This window comes from Condylura cristata, unplaced genomic scaffold, assembly GCF_000260355.1.
Source record: "Condylura cristata isolate star-nosed mole 26May11 unplaced genomic scaffold, ConCri1.0 scaffold00003, whole genome shotgun sequence".
Taxonomy (NCBI): Eukaryota; Metazoa; Chordata; class Mammalia; order Eulipotyphla; family Talpidae; genus Condylura; species Condylura cristata.
The window spans coordinates 30,688,125-30,713,626 of record NW_004567104.1 but is presented as its reverse complement, the minus strand read 5'-3'; the positions used below and the strand labels follow the sequence as shown (position 1 = coordinate 30,713,626).

The following is a 25,502-nucleotide window of genomic DNA, read 5'->3' as shown; positions in this document are numbered from 1 at the left end:
TATTTCCTAAACCTTAAATAACTTGTTAGGCTTCGACGTGGGCTTCTGAGAAACAGGAGGGCATCTAAGAGTACTTCCCACGCCCACACTGAGCCTTTGTGTAAAAATCCCTAAAAATAGAGGTTGCTCTTTTAAAAACAAAAGGGAAGGCAAAGCCATGGGAACACTGACAGAATACTCCTGCTCCAGCAAAGGTTTTTTTTATGTGTGTAAAAAGACATATAACATAAAAGATGCCATTTTCATTAGTTTAAAATATACAATTCAATGGCATTAATTATATTCTCCATATTATGCCACCATTGCTATTTCCAAAACTTTTTCACCACCCCAAATAGAAACTCAGTATCCTTTAAAAACTTCCCACTTTCCCTACCCCCAAGTAGGGATAATATCTAATATACTTTCTGTCTATAAATTTGCTCCTTCATATTTCATATAAGTGGAATTAGACATATTCTGACTTATTTACTTCACACAATGTCAACTTTTATCTATATTGTAGCATTATCAGAACTACATTCTCAGAAAAGAATTTAAAAATAACCTATTTCTGCAAGCAGAAAAAATTTGAGAACAAATGGGATTACCTATCTATAAACAAAGGATGAAGAGGGGGATAGGCCACACAGTCATAGTGCAGGAACCCACTATTATCCATGTTACATCTTTATTATTAATTTGGGGTCACACATGACACTTTTTGCCTCAAGTTGGTTTCCTGTTTGCCATCACCTTCTGATGAACCTTCCTCTAGATAGTGTAAACTTTAAAGAATCTGCATTTAATTCCATATTAACCTGAGCTAAAATCACTAGAAAAGGAAATCCACCCCTTGCTTCATAACCACCTACTTCCTGCCACTTATCATTTTCTAAGTAGATAAGAAGTTTCCTTTGAAACTTATAAGCATCTTCTAAGCCTAGAAACAAATGCATTTTTTCTTCATTTTAAGATTAGAAAAATCTACTTGCAAAGAAAAAAGTGTATCCTGGGTAATGTAGATTTATGTTTTAAGAATATATTAACAACAACAACAAAAAAACCATTTTTGTTCCATTGAAAAATATTCTGCATATCCAGTACATAACAATTCCATTTTTAAGATACTATATGGGGCCCTCCCTGGTGGCACAATGGGTTGGAGCGCTGCAAGGTAGTCACAGCTGCTTCAGTACATGTTGGAACCCCCGCTCCAGAGGTGACCCAAGTGGTGTGGCAGACCTCCCCTGACCCTGCCTGCTGCTCCCCTCAGTAGTGAACTTTATGGATCTGCCTGTTCTGCTCCTCACTCTGTCTGATGAATCCTCTCACCGCCCCTGTACTTCTGGCTTGTATCCCAGTTCTATGTGGATAAATAAAGAAATCTTAAAAAAAAAAAAAAGAAAATACTATATAGCCTAGTATAAGGATGGTCATTGTGGCATGAATTTGAAATGATTTAAGAAAATGAGAACAACCTAACTGAAAACTACAACACAGCCAGCACTAAAAAGAATTAGCTGATTTTATATGTGCAAAAGGGCACATTTTTTCATCACATGATAATGAGTAAAAACAGTAAGTTGCAGAATGCATAGTTTGTTACAGTTTTTTTTAAAAAAATTTTAAAAATGCTGGTATGGGAATACACATCAATCTGTAGTGGCTATCACTAAAGAGTGGGGTTGAGATTGTAAAGTTGCAGAGGAAATCTACTTTGGTGTATAAATTCTGGGCTTTTATTGATTTTTTTTTCCCTTACAATGAGCATGTTTCTTTTGCAATATGAACAAACATGAGTAAGAAAGTTAAGTCAAGTAAGAGACACTGTATTTTCCAGAGATGAATGTACTAATACATCCATCCCATGTGCTCTTCTTACAATATGACATTGACCTTCCTTCCGAAAGAGACAGGCTTATGTTTGCTCTCCTTGAGTCTGAATGGACTGTTGCACGTGCCTTGGCCAACAGCAGAAATGGAGGCAATGTCGTCATTTGACTTCCTAGTTTAGTCCTAAGGACAGTTGATGATCCTCTGGCTTCTTTGCTTTCAAAACACTTCTCCTTGGAATTCACGCTGTGAGGAAGCCCAGGCCACACGGAATGCCCACGCTAAGATGCCCTCACCAAGAAGCAGCATTAGCCACCAGATTATTTCTAATACCTTGCTTCAGTTGAGGTCCCGTACATTATAAGGCAAAAACAAGCTGTCATTGCTGACTGCCTGAATTCCTGATTACAGAAACCTTGAAAAACAATACACTGTTGTTATTTGAAACAATGACATTTTGAGGTAATTTGTTATTCAGCAATAAATAGCAATAAATAATCCATCCAACCAAGGTGAAATGGGTTTCCTTTCCTTCCCTTTCCCAGTATTTTTGTTCATTTCATTGTTCGAATTCACTGTTAACACAGTATTGTTATATAAAAAAATCATAACATTGTTTTAAACTCACCTTTCTTCTGTTCACTACAACTCAAATTCAAGCTCAAGCTGATGCCCACAACAGTGAGGCTGCTGTCTGGCTCTTGCCCCACTCAAACAGAGGCAGAAGCCGCTTGACCTTTCTTCCTTCCAGTGGTTGATGCTGGGAATTGCCTTCTATGAAGGCTAAAGAAGAAACCATGTCATGAAAAATGACCTCATTTGTCAGAAAGTCTGGACCCTGCAAGGAACCAGAGCTTGGACAAAGTCAATAAAAACAGAAGTGTGAAAACATGAAATCATTATGCAAATGTGTGTTTATACAAAAATGCACATTTTGTTTTGTTTATACAAATACAATTAGACTTTCAAACCGGAGTCACCAGGGCCACAAGAGGTGCAGCTAGACTAGTGATTCTCTCCCCAGGCTGTATCTTACAGTCACTACAGGGAGTTTCAGAAAACACAATACCTGGGTTTGGGGTGGGGCCTAGGTAAGGTACAATCATAGCTGAAAACCATAAATGTCTAGGTCAGCAGCTTTGGTGTGTTTTTTGTCCTCCCCTAAAATACCTGATAGATGGAATGTATTCTGTCAACAATGGTATTTTACTACAGTTATAATTTGCAATAGTAAGAAGAGGTTGTGAAATAAAACATTTAGGGGTACATGTAATTTATAGCTAAACATTTATAGTTCTACATAATTATTATTATTTATCATATCATCTATTAAGTAATTATATACTTTTTGGTTAGTCATTGTGATGTACCACCCTGGACATGCCTTCCTATTTTAAAAAACACAGGAACTGCACACACTCAGAAAAGTTTACTGGTTTTGAGTTGGAGTCAAGATTTGAACCTAGGTCTGGTTCCAATTCTAGGATCTCTACACAATGAGCCTCTCTGACTCAGGTGAAGCTATAAGACAGAAAAAGCCTTTCTTTCTTCCTGGACTTAAAATGTGTTGCCAAGAGTCCCAGATACAAGGCAGTCGGAGAGAAGTGCTCAGGCATTACTGGGAATTGGAACAGGGTAACTTAGGAAATGTGCATTTACAGACACACATGGGCCTCAAGTGGCCTAAGAGCTTCTTTTTCCCAGAGGTGGGGGCAGGACAGCAGAAAGACCAATCATGCTCTCTGGCTTTTCCTGATAGAGCTGTGGAGAGTGGGAGAGGCCCCACTATCCGCTGTCAGGTGTCCCCCGTTGCTGTTGAGTGTCTCAGGATCTATACTATTTGTTGACTCTGGGGGTTTGCCCGCTGTCAAGAGAAAGGCACTCTCCCTCAATCAGCCACCTGTTATCGGATCCGTGGGGTGCAGAGGGAAGTCTAATGAACAGCGTCTGTCACTTTTATGGATGAGCGTGCCCACCTCGCTGGACTGCAATAACAGTGCAATTGGTCTTCAGCATTTGTTTAGTATCATATACGGAGGACCCAGTGACAGGCCTTCAAAGTCTAGATGAGAGGAATCAGGTCTGACTTTAAGTCCTGGCTCTCCCTTTATTCTATGTGACTTTGTCCATCCCAGCTCTTAGGATGTTTCTGAGCCTATTTCCTCATTTGTGCCCCAGAATGAATGATAAGACCTGGCAGAGTTATGAAGATTCAAGAATGTTGCTGGGATTGAAATCACTCAGCTATCTGTTGTTTTTAGACATCACCACCCCTCCCCCAACTTTGAAATTCTCATGATCTGTTTCCAGTCTCACTGTTGCTAGCCACAAAGCCTAATTCCCTGAGAGTGCTGCAAGCTTTTTGATGCACTGGTGTTAAGTGGCAGGACCTAAGCACTCTTTCCACCATATTGACCAAATATCTGATGATCACCAAGCGCTGGGCCCAATACTTACACAGAATGGGAATCAATACAGCTCTGGAGAGGAGTGGCAGACAGACCTTCCACAACTCTTCACTCTAATAAGCATCATTACAGTCACCTGTGCTAAGGAGCTGCACAAGGTGGTCTGAGACTCTGAAGTGATCATGTTGGGGGTTAGGAGGGTGTTAGGTGGGTGAAGAGTAGTAGTTATGACCTGATCAGGGAGATCAGGATAAGGTTTGATGCTGGGGCTGTTATGGGGTAGGGCAACACTAGCAGACAGTGTACAGAGATTGTGTGTTTGGCAACTCAGAAAGATTTTTGAAGGGTTGTTTGTGTGAAGAAAGATTCCGAGGTTAACAAGAGCAGATGTGCAGAAACTTGCAGGAGCCTAAGCAAAAACTGAGGGTGACTTGGGCTGTGGCAGTAATAAAGAGAAAGTTCAAAAGGATTTGAGAAATATTCACTAGCCCTACGCCCCATGAGGTGCCAACCTATCAATCAGAACATTTTAAAATAAGTTTATTTTTACATCATTTTGTGCATTTTTCCATCTCAGTTGTAATTCCATGTGGACTTCCCATCACCAAGTCACCCGTGTGCCACAGATAGGAACATTTATCTAACCACATCCAGCAGTAAGCAGTCATTTTCCTTGAAGGGTCACACGTGAACATGGTGGGCTTTTTCCTCCTTTTTTTTCCTATGCAACTGCAGTGGGAAAGGGTTGGGACTCGCTTGCTCACTGACGGAGTCCTGGCTCTTCAGAGGATGGTGAGGTGCCAAGGGAAAGGAAGTGGCAATAGCAGTCTGTAGTCCAGTCACATCCCTTGGACACACTTCTACTCTAGGTTTTGGGAAACACATCCGGCATATTATAAGATGGCTCTCTTCCCCCACCAGCCATTCTGCCTCCTTTGGGAATCTTGCTTATATGTTCTTGGTTAAATGCGGAAGTTCTGGTACCCCAGTTCCAGGCACCCCAAAACCAGCATCATCAAATCCCCATCATTTCTAAAACCTTCCCTGCTGCTGTCCTTTATCCCCTGACCTTGTTCATTCATTCCTGTTTATATGTGAGGTACCCTTTCTGTGTTCTGTGAACAAAATGTTCACTGGCAGTCTACACACTAAACGAGGAATCCAATGATGAACAATTAAGTTCTGAATTTCCCAGAAACAAAAACATTCAGAATATATCTAACTTGCATGAGAAACGGGGCATCGCATACCATCATTTGCTTTCACTTGGTGAATAAACCTGCTGCGGCATACAGTCATTTGGGGGAAGAAACAAAAGGATATAATAAAGAATGAAGATAAATGGTAAATAGAAAATAAATGTAGGAGAAAAAGCTGAGACAGCCAGTCCACCACCTCCATGCTGAGAAACACAATACCCCTTCCTCCTGCCTGGGGAAGCAGGCAAAGATTTCAATCTTAATGTCTATGAGACTTGCTTTACTTCACAGACCAGCCATGGATGTCCAAAAATTTGAGAATTCAGTAATTATTTTTGTAGGATGATGTTTCTGCCTTAAAAAAAAAAATCTCCTGGCAAGACTGATTTTTTTCACTTACTGAAATATACAACTTTCTCTTTAATGTTCCATGTCTTCCAGGGCTTATGATAATGGTATCATAAATTTACAGTAGTCCCACCACTTCCATCTCACTAATCCTTCCTTGCTGGCCATTAAAATCCAGACAGGCCCTTACATTCTCCAGTCTTTTAAAATATACTGTCAGCCTGTCAGGAGCTCACTACACGTCTGTTCTGCATGAAGTGAGACTTCCAGCACTGCTTTATGTGTACCACTTGCCTTTGTACCACTATTAAAATTAACTAGAAAATGTTTGGTTTCTTGTAGTTTACAAATTATCTCAAATGATTTGATGTTCACAGTAACTGAAAGCGATGATCATTTCCAACTTACAGACAACAAAACGGAGTCTCAGGAAGCACTAGAACAAAGTTAGATAGCTCAAGGTACAACTGGGACGGAAAGGTCTTCCCACACTAAACCTGTGCGCCTGTGACTGCTCTTTATCTTCTCAGGCAGCCTGGAGAACAGCATCCAACTATACCCTCCGGTCTCCTAGTCCCCCGCAACAAAACCCACACCGCCCAAGCAGCGCTGGTTGTCCCAGAGTTCCATAAAAGGCTCTCAAATCCTGACGGTCAGCATGGGGAAATGCTTTCAGCGAGCTCCCTGTTTAATCCTGAGCTGTTCTGAACACGGTTACTCATTGGATCACATCATTTAGCTTTGTGTTCTAACAGTAAGTCCTACTGGCATTGGCAAAAGATATGTGCTAGAGTTCCCATAAAGAAACAAAGGGAAACTATCATATTGGAAGTTACAGGTAACTTTTACAGTGGCCCAAACATTTTGAAGGAAAAAGTCCACTAAGCATCTCAGATCATTCGGAACTAGTAGAAATTACTTCCACAAAGAGAATCAAACACAATCATAATCTAGGAGCACTGACCAAGGGCCTGTGATATCAAGGTGTATATAGTATTAATGTTGCTGGCAGTGCTAGAATAACCAGCACTGGTTCAGTTAGTTCTTTCAGGAAAATATCCTCCAGCATCCATTTCCAGACTTCCCACCGTCCCCCTTCACCTCCTCCCCTTGGGGTACAGGTGACTGACTCTCTGGTCTATTTCACCTTCAGGTGTGTGAATCCTACAGAGTATAATACCCCATTGCTGTAGTAGGTCACTTCCTCCCAAAGCCAACTTAACTCTCTCTCATCTCCCCAATGGTTTTGAATCCTACCCATGTTTGGCATTTTAAGCAGAGGATAATTTTTGATAATTCTCCATTTCCACTGTATAGACTTATAGAAACTTTTCTGAAGCGCACTTACTAAATTGTTTTGTAGAGAAATATTCTAAAATAGTGAACACTACTACTAATCCACTTGAATGAGATAAATCAGCACAGCACCCAAAATATTTTAACTCTCAATATTTGCTTTAATAATCTAAAGTACAACACTGCAACCTACAACTGATAAAACATCTTTCAGATGTTCAGAAAGTGTTATCAGTAGACTTAGCCTACATTTGCATCTAACAAAAATGCCCATAACTAATAACCAATGCTGAATGAATATTATGCTCCAGCAAACAAGGGTTCAAATCAATAGCAAACACAATCACTGTCACTTACTTTGGCCCCCTTCATCATCTTGACACAGGCATTACCTTTAGTCTGAATATGAATTGGAGAAGTTAGGGAAAATTAAAGAGTCACAAGTTTAAAGGCTCATCAATGTAAGTTGGTAAATATGCAATGGCTAAAATGTTGTCTGTCTTATAATTCATTTCTAAATACGAGTTTTTCCAGTAGCTTAAAAATCACTTTGAAATGTCATGTTCATGGATAGTATCACATTTTACTTGTCAGTTCTCATGCACATGTCTGCATGTATGTAAAATATCTTATGGGTATTTGAAAATAGCCTAAGAAAGTGAGAATACCAAATTTCACCTTTACTGCATCAACTGTTCACGTCCATTGAGTTTTTATCCATTTAGGAGGATATTATTCATTCTAATACTTTATCAGGTTCATCACAGAATAGGATGGGGGGAGGAGAAACAGGTGGTGCTCTGAAAAAAGTCTACACAGATATATAATCATAAATTTTCATACTCCTTTTGAGCATAAATTGTCAAATAAGCTTCAATGACAACACTTCAGTTTGACTTCAATTTTATTTTTTACTTGGAATCTTCAGAAGGTGGAATAATTATCACGTAGGGTTATCTCCCCACCTCTCTCCCTACCATTCCTAACCATTCAAGAAAAAATGGCATCTAGAAAATGCATTAGACAAACTATCAGTGACATTATGTATAACTGGTTAAAGCACCAAGCTAATAAAGGCAGGGAACCAGGAACTAGAGAGTCCAATTTTCATGTTTCCAAGGACCCAGACTGCACTTGTAACTGTAGACAAAGTGTCCCAACGGTCACAAGATAGAGGACTACAAGGTAGTAAAAGGGCAAAAACAAAGCCATATCCATTAATGACCCCCCCCCCAAATCCACACAAATAATCTTATCTGTAAAGGAAGAAATGTCTTGTAGCTCTATATTAAACATATTTAAAGTCTAAAATATTGACAAGAGTAACATTTGATCCCTGCATTTTAGCATTAGCAACACTATGCAAAGCTAGAAAAGACTTTGCCGTCACCCAATTAGTTGATAACTGTTAATTCCATATAAACTTCCTTTTCTCTGTGTAACCTTAATCTACGTACCATTTAAAAATATTTACCAGCAGTTATTGTTAAAAATTCACTTAGGAAATTATTCATTAAACTCCATGCTGTATTTTATTTTTCAGCCAGTGTCCACAATTAAAATGCAGAATTTGTAGTATAGTTTAATAATTAAATTTAAAATGAAACTACCTTTTGTACCTCAATACATTGAGGTATTATAAACTCCGAGTGGCAATATTAACTACATGACAATAATATTCTTGGTTGTGAAACTCATTACCGTTGTAATAGGTCAGTTTAAAGAACATTTGTTTCATGATTATGCATGAAACAAGCTTTCATGTATTATAAAGGCTCAGCAATTCACCCATGGCATAATATGGGGTCAAACAAGATTTTATTTTTACAATGACAATAAAAAATGCACTTAAACAAACAAACAAAAAAATCCTCCCACAATTGTCTAGAAACAATTCTATTTGGAGGGTAGAATATATTTAAAAATATATTGACTTACCGAATTTCAATTGTCTGTTGACTAGTGATGTGAAAAGCTTATATTTAAAAATACCACAAATATTTAAACAGTGAAAATTTCAATGTGATAAGTTTCATTGCAAAGCAATTTTCACCTGAGTAGCTTTTAAAATTTAGTGCTCATTATTTGGGAAAGGTGAGGAAGGACCCACAGACACTGAGTTTGCAGTAGATTCTTTCACAATGATTTCCCAGAGGGTTGAAGAAACATCTGCTATGACCTTCCTAGAACACATGATGCCCCCTTTTTCTCCTGTAATTTGTCCTGGCACTTCAACTCTCAGTATCCAGATTTCCACTTAGTTACCCATTCAAACATAGCGACCTAATTCATTCAGTTCTATACAACATCATCTACATATGTACATGTTTTAATTATCAATAGTAAATAGAAAATAAAATTTACAGTGATTGAGAAAGGGTCAATGATTGGAATAGGAAAAGTAATACTGTATAGTCAGAATGTCCTGTTATCCTACCAGGTTCAATGACAGGGTTTTTCCTTTATTAGTTGAAATACAAAGAAGGCAGAGGGCATATCCCAGGAAAATAACACTCTGTATCAGAAAATTCAACGTGCTCCACCATCAGGATTTCCATCACACATTTAATTTCTTCTGTACAATTTTTTATAAACTTTTTCTCAAAATCATCAGATTTCCAGATTAAATTCAGCACTACACAGTATGCCCTTGAAGTAAAATGAGGTTACCTGCTTTATTTGGATACCAAGTTCCCTTCCAGACAGCATTAAAATAAAGACAAGACTACACAGATAAAATCCAGTATAATTCAAATCCAACAATGAAAAATTTCCCCCATATTGTTGCAAAATTCTTTCTACTGAAATGCTTTGCTACAATAATAAAAAGCATACATATTACATATAAAAGATACCAGTGTACTAAAAAGTGACAGAAGTGGACTAGCAAATCCTTCAAAGCACATTATATAAATGACTAGCATTTAAAAACATTTCTCCTATAAAATGTAGGTCATATACATTTATAAATTGGCGGTTTTATTTCTAAAGCAGTGATGTGTGTGTTCAAATAGTTAGCTGTTCTGTACAGTATAATATCTACTCAATTCAAACTACAATAGGTTTTCTTTCTTTGTATTGAAGTTGAATAAATTCATCTGGTCAGCTGAGAAATCAAGCTTGAAAAATAAGTAAAAATCAAAGTAGAAAGTTTAGAATTATTGAACTGTAGCTATGAAATATGAAGAGAACTATCTATTTCACAATGGAGCTGAAGTCACTTCAAAACCTATGGGCTTGAAGCTAAAAAGAAACAAATATTAAAATCCAAAGCAAACCACAAAGTCAGGTAGCAGTACAGAAGCAGGAAAAAACACACCCCCTTACTTCAGTGTGATGGGCACTAAGTTTTGCGGTCTTCCTCCATCTTGCAGAAGAGTGGTAAGGCCATTCAATGCTTAGTGACAGTGATACAGATGAAGTCAGATTTAGCCTGTCTCCCCTGCAACTTCAATTATGCTGTGTAAACAGTGTTACGTTCCAAAAGGAGGAACAGTGGAATTTGCTTATAAAAACTGATTAAAGATAATCATTATTAAATGAAATAAGGATAATTAATAACTCTGAAATGTTTTTAGAACTTTCCTGATGCTACTTGTAAAGTTAGCACTGCTATGTATTATTGCTTACATACAGTACAACATCATATGCCTTCTAACATAAAGCAGTACTGTGATTTGTTTGTACATATTTACAGATTCTTAAAAACAAACTGTAAAAACATTACATACTTTCAGACAATACAAATTAGCACATTGGTACTCACTTCAAAACAAATGGAATGCATAACATTAATAAACATCATAAAGGAAGACTCACATAAAAGTCCTTGATTGTCAAGACACATTTATATATAAACTCTAACTGTGCAGAATTAAAGATTCAATCATAGGTACATCCTTATTTGATGAACCATATTTACAGCATGGTATTGCATAAAAAAATAAAATAATGTTTACAGGGTTTTACTTTTTTTATCCATTGGATTAAAGAAAGCAACAAACACAACAAGAAATGTTTGTCTGCTTTAGTTTGTTTCCTACCAAAGTTTAAGTGAAAGAAGGAAACATGGTTTTTATTTGCAGAATATAGCAAAAACAACTGGAAAATTATTTCCCTGAAATAAAGCAATTTGAAACGGAAAAATTTTAAATTAAATTGCAGAGTCAAGAAGTTTCTCACTGATTATAATAGTGCTTCTTCAAGTAAATATACTGTGGAAAAACAAATTCTAGTTTAAGTGTTCTAAGAAATGCAGTTCTATAGCAATGCCTACTTTTAAAGTTTCCCGGCTTTTTTTTTTTTTTTTTTATCAGCCCTTTAAAAAACCAAATTAATAGAAGTGGTGAAAGATTAACCTAGCTGGCACTTTGCAAATTTCTCTTGCCTGTGGAAATACTAGCCTACCCTGAGCACAAGGTCTCTCCTGCCTCTCAGAGAAAATGCCCCGACTGACAGTCAGCCAGAGCCAAGAGGATGGATTTCTATGGTATCAAATAGAAAATCTGCAAGTAGGTTCAAACTTTAGGAGCCACTCAAACATTCTAAACCAAATGAAATGTGTGTGCAATAAGTTTAAAAAAAAACAAAACAAAAACCTGCTTTTAAAAGATGTTCAAGAGGTATTCCGTCCTTTAACGGTGTTTCCAATCTTCAAACATCAGAGTAGGTCCAAGTGAAAAAGCATCCCTCACTCACACTGACCAAAAAGCTTAAGGGTGTAAGAGTAGGTTTTTAATAGAACACTTTGCTCACTGAGAGAAATATGAAACACTAGTTGTGAAAGGGTATCTCATACCCTCAAAATTCTGACCTAAAGTAGCACAGGCAGCCTTGCTTTCTCTATTAATGCCCAGAGAGAAATAAACTTTCTGAACCAAGTAGGGAAACCCAAATTGTTGAGATGCTTATCATATGATGATAATACAAGGTAACTCTAGTAGGCATTGAGAATTTCACAGTAAGAGAACAGTAACTATACATAAATGGTAAGTCAATAAGTTATGCCAAAGTATCACTGATGTTAAAAACGCTTCTAATATGGTAGAAAAAAATCTGCCATTATGTAGACTTAAATAAATGTGTTGAAGACAGGAATGCAACACCTTAAAATCTGCTTGCATAACTATCATTTTCAAAGGCCTTCCATCCTAAGCTTATCCTAACTGCTTAGCAGTTGAGTCACATTCTAAAAACTGTGCTGGTGGTGATATTAAAACAAAAAAACTTTACATTGTACCAAGAATAACATCAAGTTCTCAACAGGACAAAATGTTTGATCAGACTAACAAAAAAAAAAAAAAATCAATTCAGCAAATAAAATCCTACTATCTTCAATTGTATGAGAAAAATATAACTGCCTACCTACTGTGAGCACAGTTCCATTCTTAGCATCTCACCTGAATTAAGCCTTCTTGCAATTGTGATCTGTAACACACAACATTCTTAAGAGTCAATAATGGCAGAACTTAAATACCTACTTCAAAGAAGTCAAAATTCTTGAAAAATTTGGCAGCAAAGAAAGCTGTCAAATGGGAAAATTAATTACTTCAAGCAAAGCTTAATAACCAAAGTGTAGCAGAAACCACATTAAACATAATTTATATTCCTTACCATAAAACACAACATATTCAAAATAAATGTGAAAGCTGTTAAAAGTGGGTGTCTCTTTGTCCCCGTGCGTTATGAGAACAGTCTTGGAATATTATTAAATAAAATAATTTAAATGTACAACAATCTATACTGAAACAAAGACTGCAGATCTGTAGGGTCAATATAAAAGTTAAGATGGAAATTAACTATAAAGTTTCATCTTCCAAAGGTATTAATTTTAAATTATCACTGGTGCTAATCAGTATGTGCATTGTGACAAAGAGGATGGAAATCTAAGATTAAAACCAAAAAGTTGGAACAAATTTAAGAGGATAAAATCAATATTACTATTATTTTCCAAAAATCAAAACTGCCCAATATGTAACTCAAGTCATCATTCTTTAGAAAAGTATACATGTGTGTATCTATTTATATATATATATAATATATATATATATATATATATATATGTATAAGCACTATTTATTGTACCATGCTGTATTATTTTAAGACAAGTATTAAAAAAAAACATTCGTGGTATAAGGATAAAGTCTGTAGTTTATTTAGATTTTGAAATGCAACAAAAAGTCTCCGATCACTCATCTAGCTGAAAAAGAAATTGTAGTTACTAGAATTAGTAAACACTTTTGGTTTGTAAAATTGTAATGAGCCGTGTTCATTAAAAAGTAACTCAAGATAAAATAAGCAATTTAAATGCCCATTTCTTTAGTTCTCTGGATACTGTTTAATTATCCAATCTATTAAGATTCTAGAAAGAGATTAAACCAGGTTTTACAGTTCCAAAGATACCCAATTTCCTTTTATTGCCAAAAATTAAGTCAATTATGAGATGATTATGACACAACCATATCAAACCTAAAAATCTAAATTCTTTTTTACTTTGAGAAATCAAAAATACCAAATAGATTCTAAGTGCTCTATGTTAACTGAAGTGTATATGTAAAGTAAAATACAATTAAGCTTTAAAACGTGGAATATACATTTTGTGTAAGCATTATGTTCTTGGGAATGTAATCTACAGAATATTTTTTTTTACTAAAATTTCAACCTTGATACCTGCACATGAAAAATCATAAAAAATATCTACGTACACTGTACAAAGAAACTGACACCAATATGCATACTTCCAGAGAAGTGGATGCTTCAACAGTTATTTTGGTAAAAGTTTTGAAAGTATGCATATTTTAAAAGTAATTAGGCTTTTAAATAGTGGAGTCTTAGACTATCAGATTTTTATTACTTTTTTTCTCAAAAAAAAAAAAAACATGTCAATATAACGCAAAATTAAAATCAAGGGTATATGGCATATCATTCTTTTAAAGATGTGGTTTCTTTTTCCCCCCTATAGGACACACTAATTTATTTAAGCCATAATCTCTTGACATTTAAACTTTTAAGTTCACTCTGTCTGTAAAGTATACTCAGATTCCCTGCTGAAGTGCAATGACTATGCTGAAAAACTTAGAAACAGTATGAGTAAATTTCACACAATTACTAATCTCCTAAGAATGTACAATGTTATCAGTTAGGAAACAATTGTGCGAGTCTTTTTTTTTTTTCCTTTTAAACTTTGTGTAGGTGGAATAGCAAGTTTCTGATCTAAAACAAGTTATGCATTGCTTCTATAAAGGTGACAACATGTAAGGCAGTTCAAAGAATGCTGACTAACCAAACAAAATGCAGTTATTGGATTATCTTGCTATTCATATCAGCTTAACTTGTTATAACGCATTGCTCTTAAATCTGTACAGCACTCCATTTTACACAGAGTAACCCCACTCTTGATTAATCTGTTCTAAAGTGCCAGTATTATTTACACATTTTTTTTTTTTAGCCAAAAGTCTGGCCAGTTGTGGCATCAGGTGAAGATGTCATCCCAGCTCTATTATCATTTACATTCACCAAGGGAAATTCTGGAAATTCAGCACTTGTCCCTGGTCCCCGAAGGTTCACCTGTCCATTGGCAGTGCTAAATTGAGTAGCTATTCCAGCTCTTGATCCATGATATGGAGCACGGAAGGGCTGTTCAAAGGAGCTCATTTGGTAAGCTTGGTGGACAGGCTGAGCCTCAGCTTTCTTCTGAGAAGTCACTTGATCCAAAAAGTCCTGTGTTGATGTGGCAGAAGCATGGTTTGTCTCATCACCTGAAAAGGGAAATGAGTGCTGTGAATCACCAACTATTAGTCCAAAGTGGGACTTATCTGGAGTTGTTCTTAGTGGAGAATTCATTCCTGATCGAAAGCTATTGATGGGCATGGCTGCATAGACTTGCTTGTCTATGGAAGAGAATGCTGGCTGATTTGGAAGGGTCTGGTTATCAGTCACAAAGTTAAGGCTCGGGCTATTCAAATAGGCATCATTTTGGCTAGTTCTGTCCAAAGCCTGCTGCAGAAACTTGGAGTATTCTTGCAACATGTTGGCTTTATCTGATGAGGATGCTTGGGAGCTTGATCCAACATTCTCTGACTGGGTGACTTCAGGTACTTCTGAAGAATTTATTGATATGCTAGAAGTCACCTCTGTGTCCGCAACACTGAATGATATCTCATGCTGTCCATTAGCTTTGTGGGAATAATGATCCAATAGAGTCTGCAGTACCTCATCTGGAATAACGTTTTTGTCATGATTACTCTTAATCTCCACATTCAGTGCTTGTGAATCTAATATGGAAGCTGTGGTACTTTCATCAATGACACTCGCCACAGCTGCCTGTGTTACAGAAGGCTGAGAAGCTATGGTACCCACATTCAGCGCATACTCCCTACTGTTATTACTTGCTGCTTGAAGATAGCGCTTCTTCTTCAAAAACTGCATGGCATCATCATAATTAGTACTGCTATGCACAGGTTTACTGGGACCTTCTTGCAAATTATCAACCTGATCAATGTCAGCATTGCCTTCTGAATCCAATAAAGTCTGTTTATCCACAAGTTCAAAAGCATATTTTGAAACTTTGCTGTCTTCATATGTAGATAAAGGTGAAATTGTTTGATTCTGCTCCAGGGGCTGTTTTAGACTTCTCTTACTGTTAATTTTTTTGAGAACCAGCTTAGGTGGATGTATTTCTCCTGAAGCATCTTCTAAATGTGATCCCCCAACAGAAGAATGTGGCATTTCAACAGCATACTCTGCTACCATATACTCATCTTTTACTTTAGTACTTGAAGAATAAAGAGGCAAATAATCATTTTTGTCTTTCTTCAGGTCAGATTTATCCAATGCACTTTCTTTGTCCATCCCAGATGATTTTTTCTCCGTTTTCTGCCTTTTCTTTTTTGGCAGTGAGTTATCTTTTGGTGATGTAGAAAAGCCAGAATCTTCCTCAGATGTCAGAAGGCCACCTTTGATGGCACATCTGTTTAGTTTTTTGTCATTATTTTCATGGCACATACGTTTATGTTTCAATACACGATCTGTTCTGGAAAAATACTGTGGAATTCAGAATTTGGTAGTGAGTTTTTTGTTTAAGTTTGTGTTTTCGGTCAACCAAAGAAAGAAGAAAAGAAAAGAAAAAAGTAATTAATATAAAAATATAATGTAATAATATAAGCAATTCCAAATTAATTTGCTGAGCCAATTGTTCTATTGTAATTCTAATCAGCAACAGTTGGAAAGTTCTTCAAATAGTTCTAGTAGTAAATGATACTTTCTAAATTATTTTATTGTAATTATTTTATAATTAAATTTAGGATGGAAGAATTTTAAACCACCTCTTACCTGTAAACAGTATTCACACTGGTAAGGCTTTTCTCCACTATGAGTTCTCTTGTGCCTTTCCATGTGATATTTCTGTATGAATCTCATGCCACATTCATCACAGCGAAATGGTTTTTCACCTAGTACATGACATAGATTTTAAAACAAAACAAATATTGTAATGAATTATACTAGCACACAAATCTCTAAAAAAAGTTGTCATAATTCCATATAAATGACCAAAAAAAAAAAAAACCCTCAATTCTAAATATATTTCCTAATTTAATATGTCAAGAGTAACTTGATTTATATAAATGGTAAAGGCTGGCATATATTGTGCCGTTGCACAGAAAAAGCACACTTAATTTCCTTGTCTTTCTAGTTTGTCTGTACATAACATATGCTTTCCAGGGATACCAGCAGTACCAAAAATCTATGTAATGTGAACACTGTTTTAGTACTGTAGTTAATTTCCTAATCTTTTCCTCAACCACATAAAATAACATTGTTCAAAAAAATTTTTAAAGAAAAGTATTACCCTCACATAGTCCAAAACTGTATCTTGGGTGTACCTTTTAATTTCTTTTCAAAAATACTTCTAGTTAAGTGAAATCTGAATGCTAAAAAAAAATATTCTTTATTTACTTACTTTTAAAAAGATTTTATTTATTTATGTATACAAGAACTGCAGGACAGGCCAGAGGTGCAGGGGGTGAAAGGCTTCACCAGACACAAAGTGGGGAGCAAAACATGCAGATCAACTGAAATTCACTGCTGTGGGAAGCAGTGGGAGAGACAGAAGAGGTCTGCTGAGCCATGTGGATCACCTCCCTGGCTGGGGATCGAACTTGTGCTGCAGTGGCTTAGGATAGCTTCATAGTACTGCACTTTACCCTTGCACCACCAGGGAGGGCCCAGAAAATATTCTTTAAAATGATAACCTAAAACTAAGTTTCAAAAATAAGGCTTATGGATTGATACTTTCTTTGTCTGAACTCAGAACAGCATTTCTTATGTCCCTTTGAGAATGAATCAAACTGGGTACTGTTAACTGAATCCAAAGCTCCGATCTGTCAAATTCTTTTAAATTTCATGAGGACTTCTAAATTATACAGAATTATAACTATGGAGATGTAAAATATGTTTTATTGATAAAGCCAATCTAAATAAACAGAAAGAAGGGTGTGACACATTATCTTGCCTAAAGCTTGTTTGGGAAATTATTGATCCAACTTTTTGTAACAGGGTGGTCTCCCAGGAAAAGGGGAGTTTCCAGTCTAGCACTCTACTCAGGATGGGTGGAGCTGAGCAAGGAGGAGAGAAGGCTAGAAGGAAAGAAAGATGGAGTGCCAGAGGAAGACCTGGAAGAGGCACATGGAACTGAGAGACATGTGAAGATGCTACACTTGCTACACTTGCTTTTTGGTTCTCAACTGGTTGTTAACAGATGTAGGTGAAAGACCCTGGGGGAGGTTAACAACAGCAGCTTTGACTGTTAATTTATGATTTTGCTCCTTTTCTTCCAGACATGCTGGGTCCCCTTCTGACCCTTTTCTACGGGTCCCCACAGAAGGTGCCTTAAACATGTCACAAACTTTCAGGCCCTGGTGGCCTTGCTTTGGGCAAACCTTGTTTGGCTGGGCCTTTACCATGGGTGGATGGGTAACTTCAGGTGCTAGATTTGGAAACTGTATCTTTTGTCTTTTCATTGCTGCACACCAAGTGCATAAAAGTTTCTTTCCATAAAGGTCTTAAATGCTTTGTCTTGAAGCAACAGATGAACCTTTTGAGTGTGGGCAGGTTTGGAGGTAAGGGGGCGCCTCTCACTTGGTCCTACAACACTTTGACACATGCAGTAAGACTACTAGATACCGCCTCCTTATTCATAGCCCTGTGCAGGAGGCTAAACATAGAAGACATATTACTGTTTCAAAGAGTTTATATCATAATTGGGAAACAAGATACACAATTAAAAAAAAAGACAACTAACAAAACTATGTCCAATTCTGTTTTATCTTTATAAATTCCCCAATACTGTCTTAAACTATTTCTTAAGCCAAATTAAAACACCTACCATCTTGTGCTTTTCTACCTTGGCCTTGTTCACACAGCTCTTTCAGTCAGGAACGTCCACTTTTACGTATCAGGTACTAAATTCCCTCAAGACTCAACCATCTTCTCTGTGATGCTTTATCCTATTCTCCCAGGGAAATGTTATCTTCACTCTCTTTAAACTCCCATAGACCTTCATCTGTTTCTTTCCTATAGCATTCATTACTTACATCTTCATAATCATTTTGTACATTTCTATTTTCCCACTGTATTATTTCTCTTTGGTACAGAATCTGAGCCTACATTTTTACGTAGCTCAAAATACTGTGTAATATAATTTTTGTGCATAATATAAAGTGCCAATGAAGGAATAAATGATTACTGTAGTGGATTATTAGGGGAAAAAATGTTAACTGTGAGTAGGCCTGCTCTGGAAAGTCTTGGAAGTGTTAAGACCTAAGCTAAATAGTATTTAGAAAGAGATACATTCTCATCCTATGTGTGTGTGTGTATGTGTATGTTGGGGTGGGGGGCAGGGGAGATACTGGGAGAGGACCATCTATAGTTTAGATACTATAAAATATCCAGGAGAAAGATAACTGGGGGGCCAGGGGGGAATGGTGCAGGGGGCAGGGATTATTTGAAACTTTCAAGAAGTATGTCAAGTTCTGTAAGTGCGCTAAGGAGTTACCAAATTTTAGGGATGAAGGGACTTTGCAGTGACTTTCAAACTGTACTTTTGTGGGTTCCACAGAGGCCTCCAATGGCTGCTGCTGGTATGGCAAATGATTCTAAGATTGTCACCTCAAATTCAGCACACAATGAGAGCATAAAAAGAACTAATCAAGACCAATTCACTTACTTTACAGAAAAGAAATGCTGAAGCCCAGTACAGCTAGGCACTTGGCCAAGGATTAAATGAGTGAATAGCTAATGAAGCGATAGAAGTTGGCAGAGGAGATCACTTTTTTAAAAAGTTGAAAGTGAACGAAGTGAGATAAAGGAGATGAGAAGACAATCCCAATTCAAAAGTTAAGTATTGTTAAGGCCAGAAAGGCATTTATTTGAAGGATCAAGGAAGGAGTCAGTGTGAAGAAATTGAATATGAACAGTGAATTAGAATAGAAATACTATGGTGAATAATTAAAAAAAAGTACAAGCTTACAGAGTTATGATGATGAAAAGGGAAGGCGATTACAGGTTATAAAGAAAAGGCGACTATTATAAAATCAACGATGTAGTTGATGGTCAGAAATTAGTATAGTTTCTCAAAGTAAGAAAGAGTAAAAAAAATGATCAACTGATTAAAACTTAATTAACTCCATTATTTAGGAATAGGAATTTAAATATTGATTGTTGAATTGGCAATACTCCAGAAACTGAACAACAGACTCAAAGCATTATCTTAAAATTCATGCAAGGGATCATTAACAGTCAAAACCGTCTTGTAAACAGATTCATACTTCCTTATTTTAAAATCTAAGTACAAAGAGGCAGTAAATAAATAATCCAGTGTGCTAGATATACAGTACATAATCAAGAAACAGGTGAAAATTCAGGGGTAAACTTTTATATTTATGATCAACTAATTTTCAACATATATACCAAGAAAATTTAACAGGGGAAAAGAATGGTCTTTCTGGCAATGATGTTGAGACAATCTGGGACCCACATGCAAAGTATAGAGTTGAACCCCTAGACCTCACATCACATACACATATTAACTTAAAATGGATCACAGACCTAAAATACGAGAATGAAATCTTCAGAAGGAAGCACAGGAGAAAACCTTGGTCTTCGATTAGGCAATGATTTCTGATAGGACATGAAAATAGCTTGGCAGTTCTTCAAAATACTGAACACAGAATTACCATAACCCAAAAAACAGTTCGTTGAACTAACTGTTAGGTACCAGGAACATACTCAGATTATTTGCACAGCAATTTTCATAGTGTAAGGGGGAAAGGATGTCCTGAACGAACTCTACAGATACAGGTTTTGTGGACTCCATCCCCACTTTAGACACCTGAACTACAAATCCCAGCAACACCAAAGAGAAGTGTACTGGGACCAGAGGGTGGACTTAAGCAGCTAGACTTGGATATAAAATCGGACAAGTAGGCTCCAGGGGTCTCTTGGCCTCGTGGCTTGTCTCTTAGCTGGCTTTCAGCTTGCTACTGGGGTTCCAGTCAGTGGAATTGGTAGAATGCATCAACCAACTTACCTCTCCCTCTTTTCCCTAAGTTATTAATTTCCCTTTTCTCTTGAAAATAAACCCATTACTAACATTTTCATGTGTACCTGCAATTGAATCTTAAGCGCAGAGATAAGGACCCACAGTTAAGACAACCCAATTCACATTGGGATGCTCTGCAACAACAGCAGCATTACTCACAAAGATTGAGTTAATCCAAGTGTCCATCACGGAGTATATTCAAAGAACTCCAGCTGATGACTAAAACCACAGACAATATAAGCCTTCTATGTACTATGCATACCTACCATAAAGTTTAATTGGTAAATGAGGTAGAGTAAGTGGCAAGTGAGTAATAACTGATTATACTCAATGTGTTGGAAACGTACGCATGCCTCGCTCTCTCAAAATATGTTGTTGTATGTAATAATTTTTGGACCATGGCTGACTTTGGAAAAAGGAAAACTGAATATGGGAAGGGGAACATTGTATGCACAGTGGAATATTAGTTATCAAAAGGGAATGAAATGGTGAAATGAGCTACAACATTTATAATTTTGGTGGAATTATGATTCTACTTATATATCAGAGTAATAAAATGCATAGGTATTAAGGCAGAACAGAAGTTACCAGAGACTGGAGGAGGGTAGAAAAGAGTTTGCTTAGTGGTTACAGAGTTTTTGCTTATGCAATGTTCTAAGTGTAGTTAATGCCTCTAAATTGTATACTTAAAAATGACACACTTCATATTTCGTTTTTAAAAAATGAAGGGAACTAAATATATGTGAATCATTTATCTTCTTTAGAGAAATGTCCATTCAGATCCTTACCTATTTTTAAATAAGACTGTGTTATTCTCCAAAGTTACATAAATAGCCAATAAACACAAGAAAAAGGGTGTGGTAGACCATTCCTGTCTTGTCCACTGCTCCCCTCAGCAGTGTATTTCAGTCTATCTTCCTGTTCGGTTCCCCACTCTGTCTCTGGTGAATCCTCTCACCACCACCCCCCACCCGCCCTGCCCCACATCTCTGGCTGGTACCAGAGTTTTGTATGTATAAATAAATAAATCTAAAAAAAAAAAAAAAAAAAAAAGATGCTCAACATCATTTTTCATTAGGGAGATGCATGAATGGGATGGTGAAAATAACAGACAAAAACAAGTGTCAGCATGGATACAGAGAAAATAGAGTCCTCATACATCACTGGTAAGTAGGACTGTAAAATGGTGGAGTTGCTTTGGGAAAAAATTTTGCAGGTCCTTAAAATGAGAAACAGTTATGTGATTTGGTAATTCCACTTTAAAACACATACCCAATAGATTTGATAATGTATATCCACAGAAAACTTGTGCACAGGCATATTAATCATAATTGCCAAAACCAGAAACAACCTATCACAACCAATGACCAAAGGAAATATGACATAGCCATACATGCGATTTCATTGTGCTATTAAAAAAGGAATAAACTTCATGCTACAACATGAATAAACCTTTAATACATCATGTTAAGGGAAAGGAACTAGAGACAAAAGACCACCTGCTATGCAATTTCATTCTCTTGAAATAAGCAGAACAGGCAAATCCAGAAACAGAAAGTAGATTATTGTGTAAGAAAATGTTAAAATTATTGTGGTGATAACTTTATAACTGAGACTATGTATTTTTCACATTTGTATTTTTAATTAAAAAATTTAAAATTTTCTTATATCACTTCATTTTTGTCTGTGACTATACTTTAAACTACTGATTTATATATTTGAAAGGATTAGGATTTCTAATGCTGTGAATTATATCTCAATAAAGTTATAACTTAAAATTATAATGAATAATACAATTGACATCACACAAAGCAAACAAGAAAGTATTTCTTCCTTCAAGGAACTAGCAATGAAAATTACTCAAAATAAGTTAACTGGAGAAAATCTGTTTAAATTATCTAGTATATCCCAATAGATTATTAACAGCTTATTTAACTAGAATCTGCAAATTAAGGTTTGCATTAGCAAAAATGTACTTAGAAGCATTTCTGCCTCACAGCCAATTGGTACAAACGTTCCTTAAAACCATCTTTTACAGTTCCCCAAACTAAAATGAGCAATTAAGATGCTAAATAAGCTATTTAAGCATTAACATAAATGCAAATTTACCTTCTGCAGTCCTTTATTATTGTCTGCTTATCCACTTTTGTTTTCCTCATGCAAATCCTGCCTTTTGTTCTGTTAGTATTTCCCCTTATTCTACTACCCTCCATACTTCTCTCTTCTCTTTTATTTAAAAAATAAAAAAGATTGGCCTTCCCTGGTGGCACAGAGGGTTGAAGCATAGCACTAAGAGGCTAAAGCCACTGCAGCATGATCCTCACCCCAGAGGTGATCCACATGGCATGGCAGACCTCTCCTGACTGCCCCACTGCTCCCCTCAGTGGTGGGGTACTTTGTCAGTCGGCCTGTTCTGCCCCCACTGTGTCTCCGGTGAATCCACTCATTGCCCCTGCACCTCTAGCCTATATCCCAGTTCTGTATACATAAATTAGTCTTTTAAATAAATACATCTTTTTTAAAAATTAAAATTAAAAAGATTTATTTTACTTATCTATGCTTACAAGAATTGGGGTCATAGGCCAGAGGTGTGGGGGATAAACGGATTCACCAGAGACACTGTGGGGAGCAATGGGTGAGAGGGGTATGATGAGCACTGTTAAGTAGGTCAGCTCAGTGGCTGTGGATAGCTTGATCACACTGAGATTTTAACTCCTGCACCATGAGGAAGCTCCCTCTCTACCACCTTTTAATTAGTCATTCCAGAAATAAGACTTTAAAATTTAAGTTCTGCCATTTATGGACCCCTGCTTAAAGATTAGATAATGTAATAACATGGTTCAAAATTTTTTTGAGTGTTCTAAAGTATGTAGGAAGACTTCCACTGACCCTTATCCCATACTCCCACAGATGATTGCATTTGTGTTTCTTTCTAGTTTTCCAGAAGCATAAGTAAAAATATGTATTCTCTTATTTTTCCTTCTTCCTTATACAAAGATTGTACATTTTATTTACTGTCCTGCATCTGTCTGTCTTTTCTTCAGTAGCTTGGAGGAAAAAAAATCTGAGAGTTGTTGTCTCTCGCCAATGGACAAGATACATTTATTAAGCCAATCCCTTATTATTTTCAAACGTCCTCTACTACAGGAGCTTTAGTGGCACAATCAGTTAGCGCGCAGTACTTATACAAGCATCTTCTACTACAAGTAGTATTTTAATGGATAAATACATTAACATATACATTTGCCAGTACATTCTTAAAATCAGAATTTCTGATAAAATATTTGCGATTTTTAAAATGCATGCCAAATTGTCCTCTATGGGTGACAGTAATCTGTTTCGCTACACTCAGGTATGAATGACTATGATGTAAAATTTCCTACTGACTGCAAATCAAATGGTGAAAAAACGATCTCAGTACAAGGTGGAGCCATTTTAAATGTCATTTTCTGTGAACTGCATTTTATCTTTCACCTTTTTTTACTTTTAATATTTTTAAGACTTACTTGCTTATGTGTACAGGAACTGGGGTACAGGTTGGAGGTGTGGGGCAAGGGGTTTGTGTGAGGATTCACCAGAGACAGAGTGGAGGGCAGAACAGGCAGACTGACTGTAATACACTGCTGGGGGGAGCAGCAGTCGAGACAGGAGAGTTCTGCAGTCGAGACAGGACAGTTCTACTGCGCCATGTGGGTCGCCATGTGGGTCACCTTGTGGACCGGCGATCGAACTGGTGCTTCAGTGGCTGCTGATAACTTCATAGTGCTAAGACTTAATCCCTTGTGCCACCAGGGAGACCCTTGTATTATTTTGAATGTTATTTAGAAAGGAGTTTCCCATACCAATCTGTCCACATTTTTAGTTAACACATTTACAGTTTCATCTATTACATTAAAGCTGACACATTTGGAGTTCATCATGAGTTACCAGATAAAACTGTCTTTCCAGATGGTGATCCAATTTTACTGAGTTCAGCTCTTCCTGATCACATTTTTATCATAATCAAGTTCTATTACCTTGCTATTCCTAGACTTTCTATTCTGGACCACTGGTCTGATGTGTTCATCAAGAAGAAACAAAATGTTTTAAATATTAAGCTATGTAACACAATTCATCATTTGGTAAAGTTAATCCCCCACATTGTTCTTATTTTCCTTTTCCTTTTCTGGTTTTGTCTCATATGTCTACTTTCCCTTTTAGTTTAGAATTACCTTTAGTATTTGGGGTAGGATTAAAGGGAACATTGCCTACAATGTTAATTCATGAGAAGTTGGCATTCTCTTTATGCAGTTAACTTTTGTTACTGAAAAAGAGGAGGAATATGTTTTCCTAATTGACCAAGTTTTGCTTTGTGCTCTCAATAATGTTTTAATGATTTCTTCATATTGGATTTTCTAAATATCTTGTTTCTGATAGTATAAAAAGGATGTTTTGTCCATTTTGTCTTTCACTGTTTGTGTACAAATCACATATATTGTCTTCGGAATTTTAATGAACACAAGTGTTCTGCAATGGTATTTTTCTAAAACCCAAGTAAGTCTCTCTTCTAATGGTTCCTTCCCATTGATACTACATAATTTCCCTCCTGTGATGATTCTCCTGCTAATTTTGACTCTCACGAGTTCTTGTTTTCCTTTTTTTAGTTTTATTTGTACCTCACACTCTACCTCAGGATTAACTCAAATGTGTCAGGTTAATGTAAAGATGAAACTGTAAATGTGTTATTAAAAAAAGTCCGAGGGCCTGGCGCAGCGGGTTAAAGCACAACACTGAGAATCTGAAGCCACTTCCGCATGAGTTCGATTCCCGCCTGCCGCCTGCCCCGGAGGAGACCACATG

General features: G+C 36.6%; 1 protein-coding gene across 5 annotated transcripts in view; it reads right to left on the bottom strand.

The window, feature by feature from the left end:
- Window positions 1-13,158: 13,158 nt before the first annotated feature.
- Window positions 13,159-25,502, bottom strand: part of ZNF148 (zinc finger protein 148) — a 108,198-nt gene continuing 95,854 nt past the window's right edge. For all 5 annotated transcript variants that reach the window (XM_004675143.2, XM_012733954.1, XM_012733953.1 and 2 more), the window contains 2 exons: window positions 16,397-16,515; window positions 13,159-16,108 (listed from right to left, as the gene is read on the bottom strand). In XM_004675143.2, coding sequence (XP_004675200.1) covers window positions 14,510-16,108; window positions 16,397-16,515 — 1,718 coding nt within the window. In that variant the 3' untranslated portion in view covers window positions 13,159-14,509. The remainder of the gene's footprint in view (window positions 16,109-16,396; window positions 16,516-25,502) is intronic.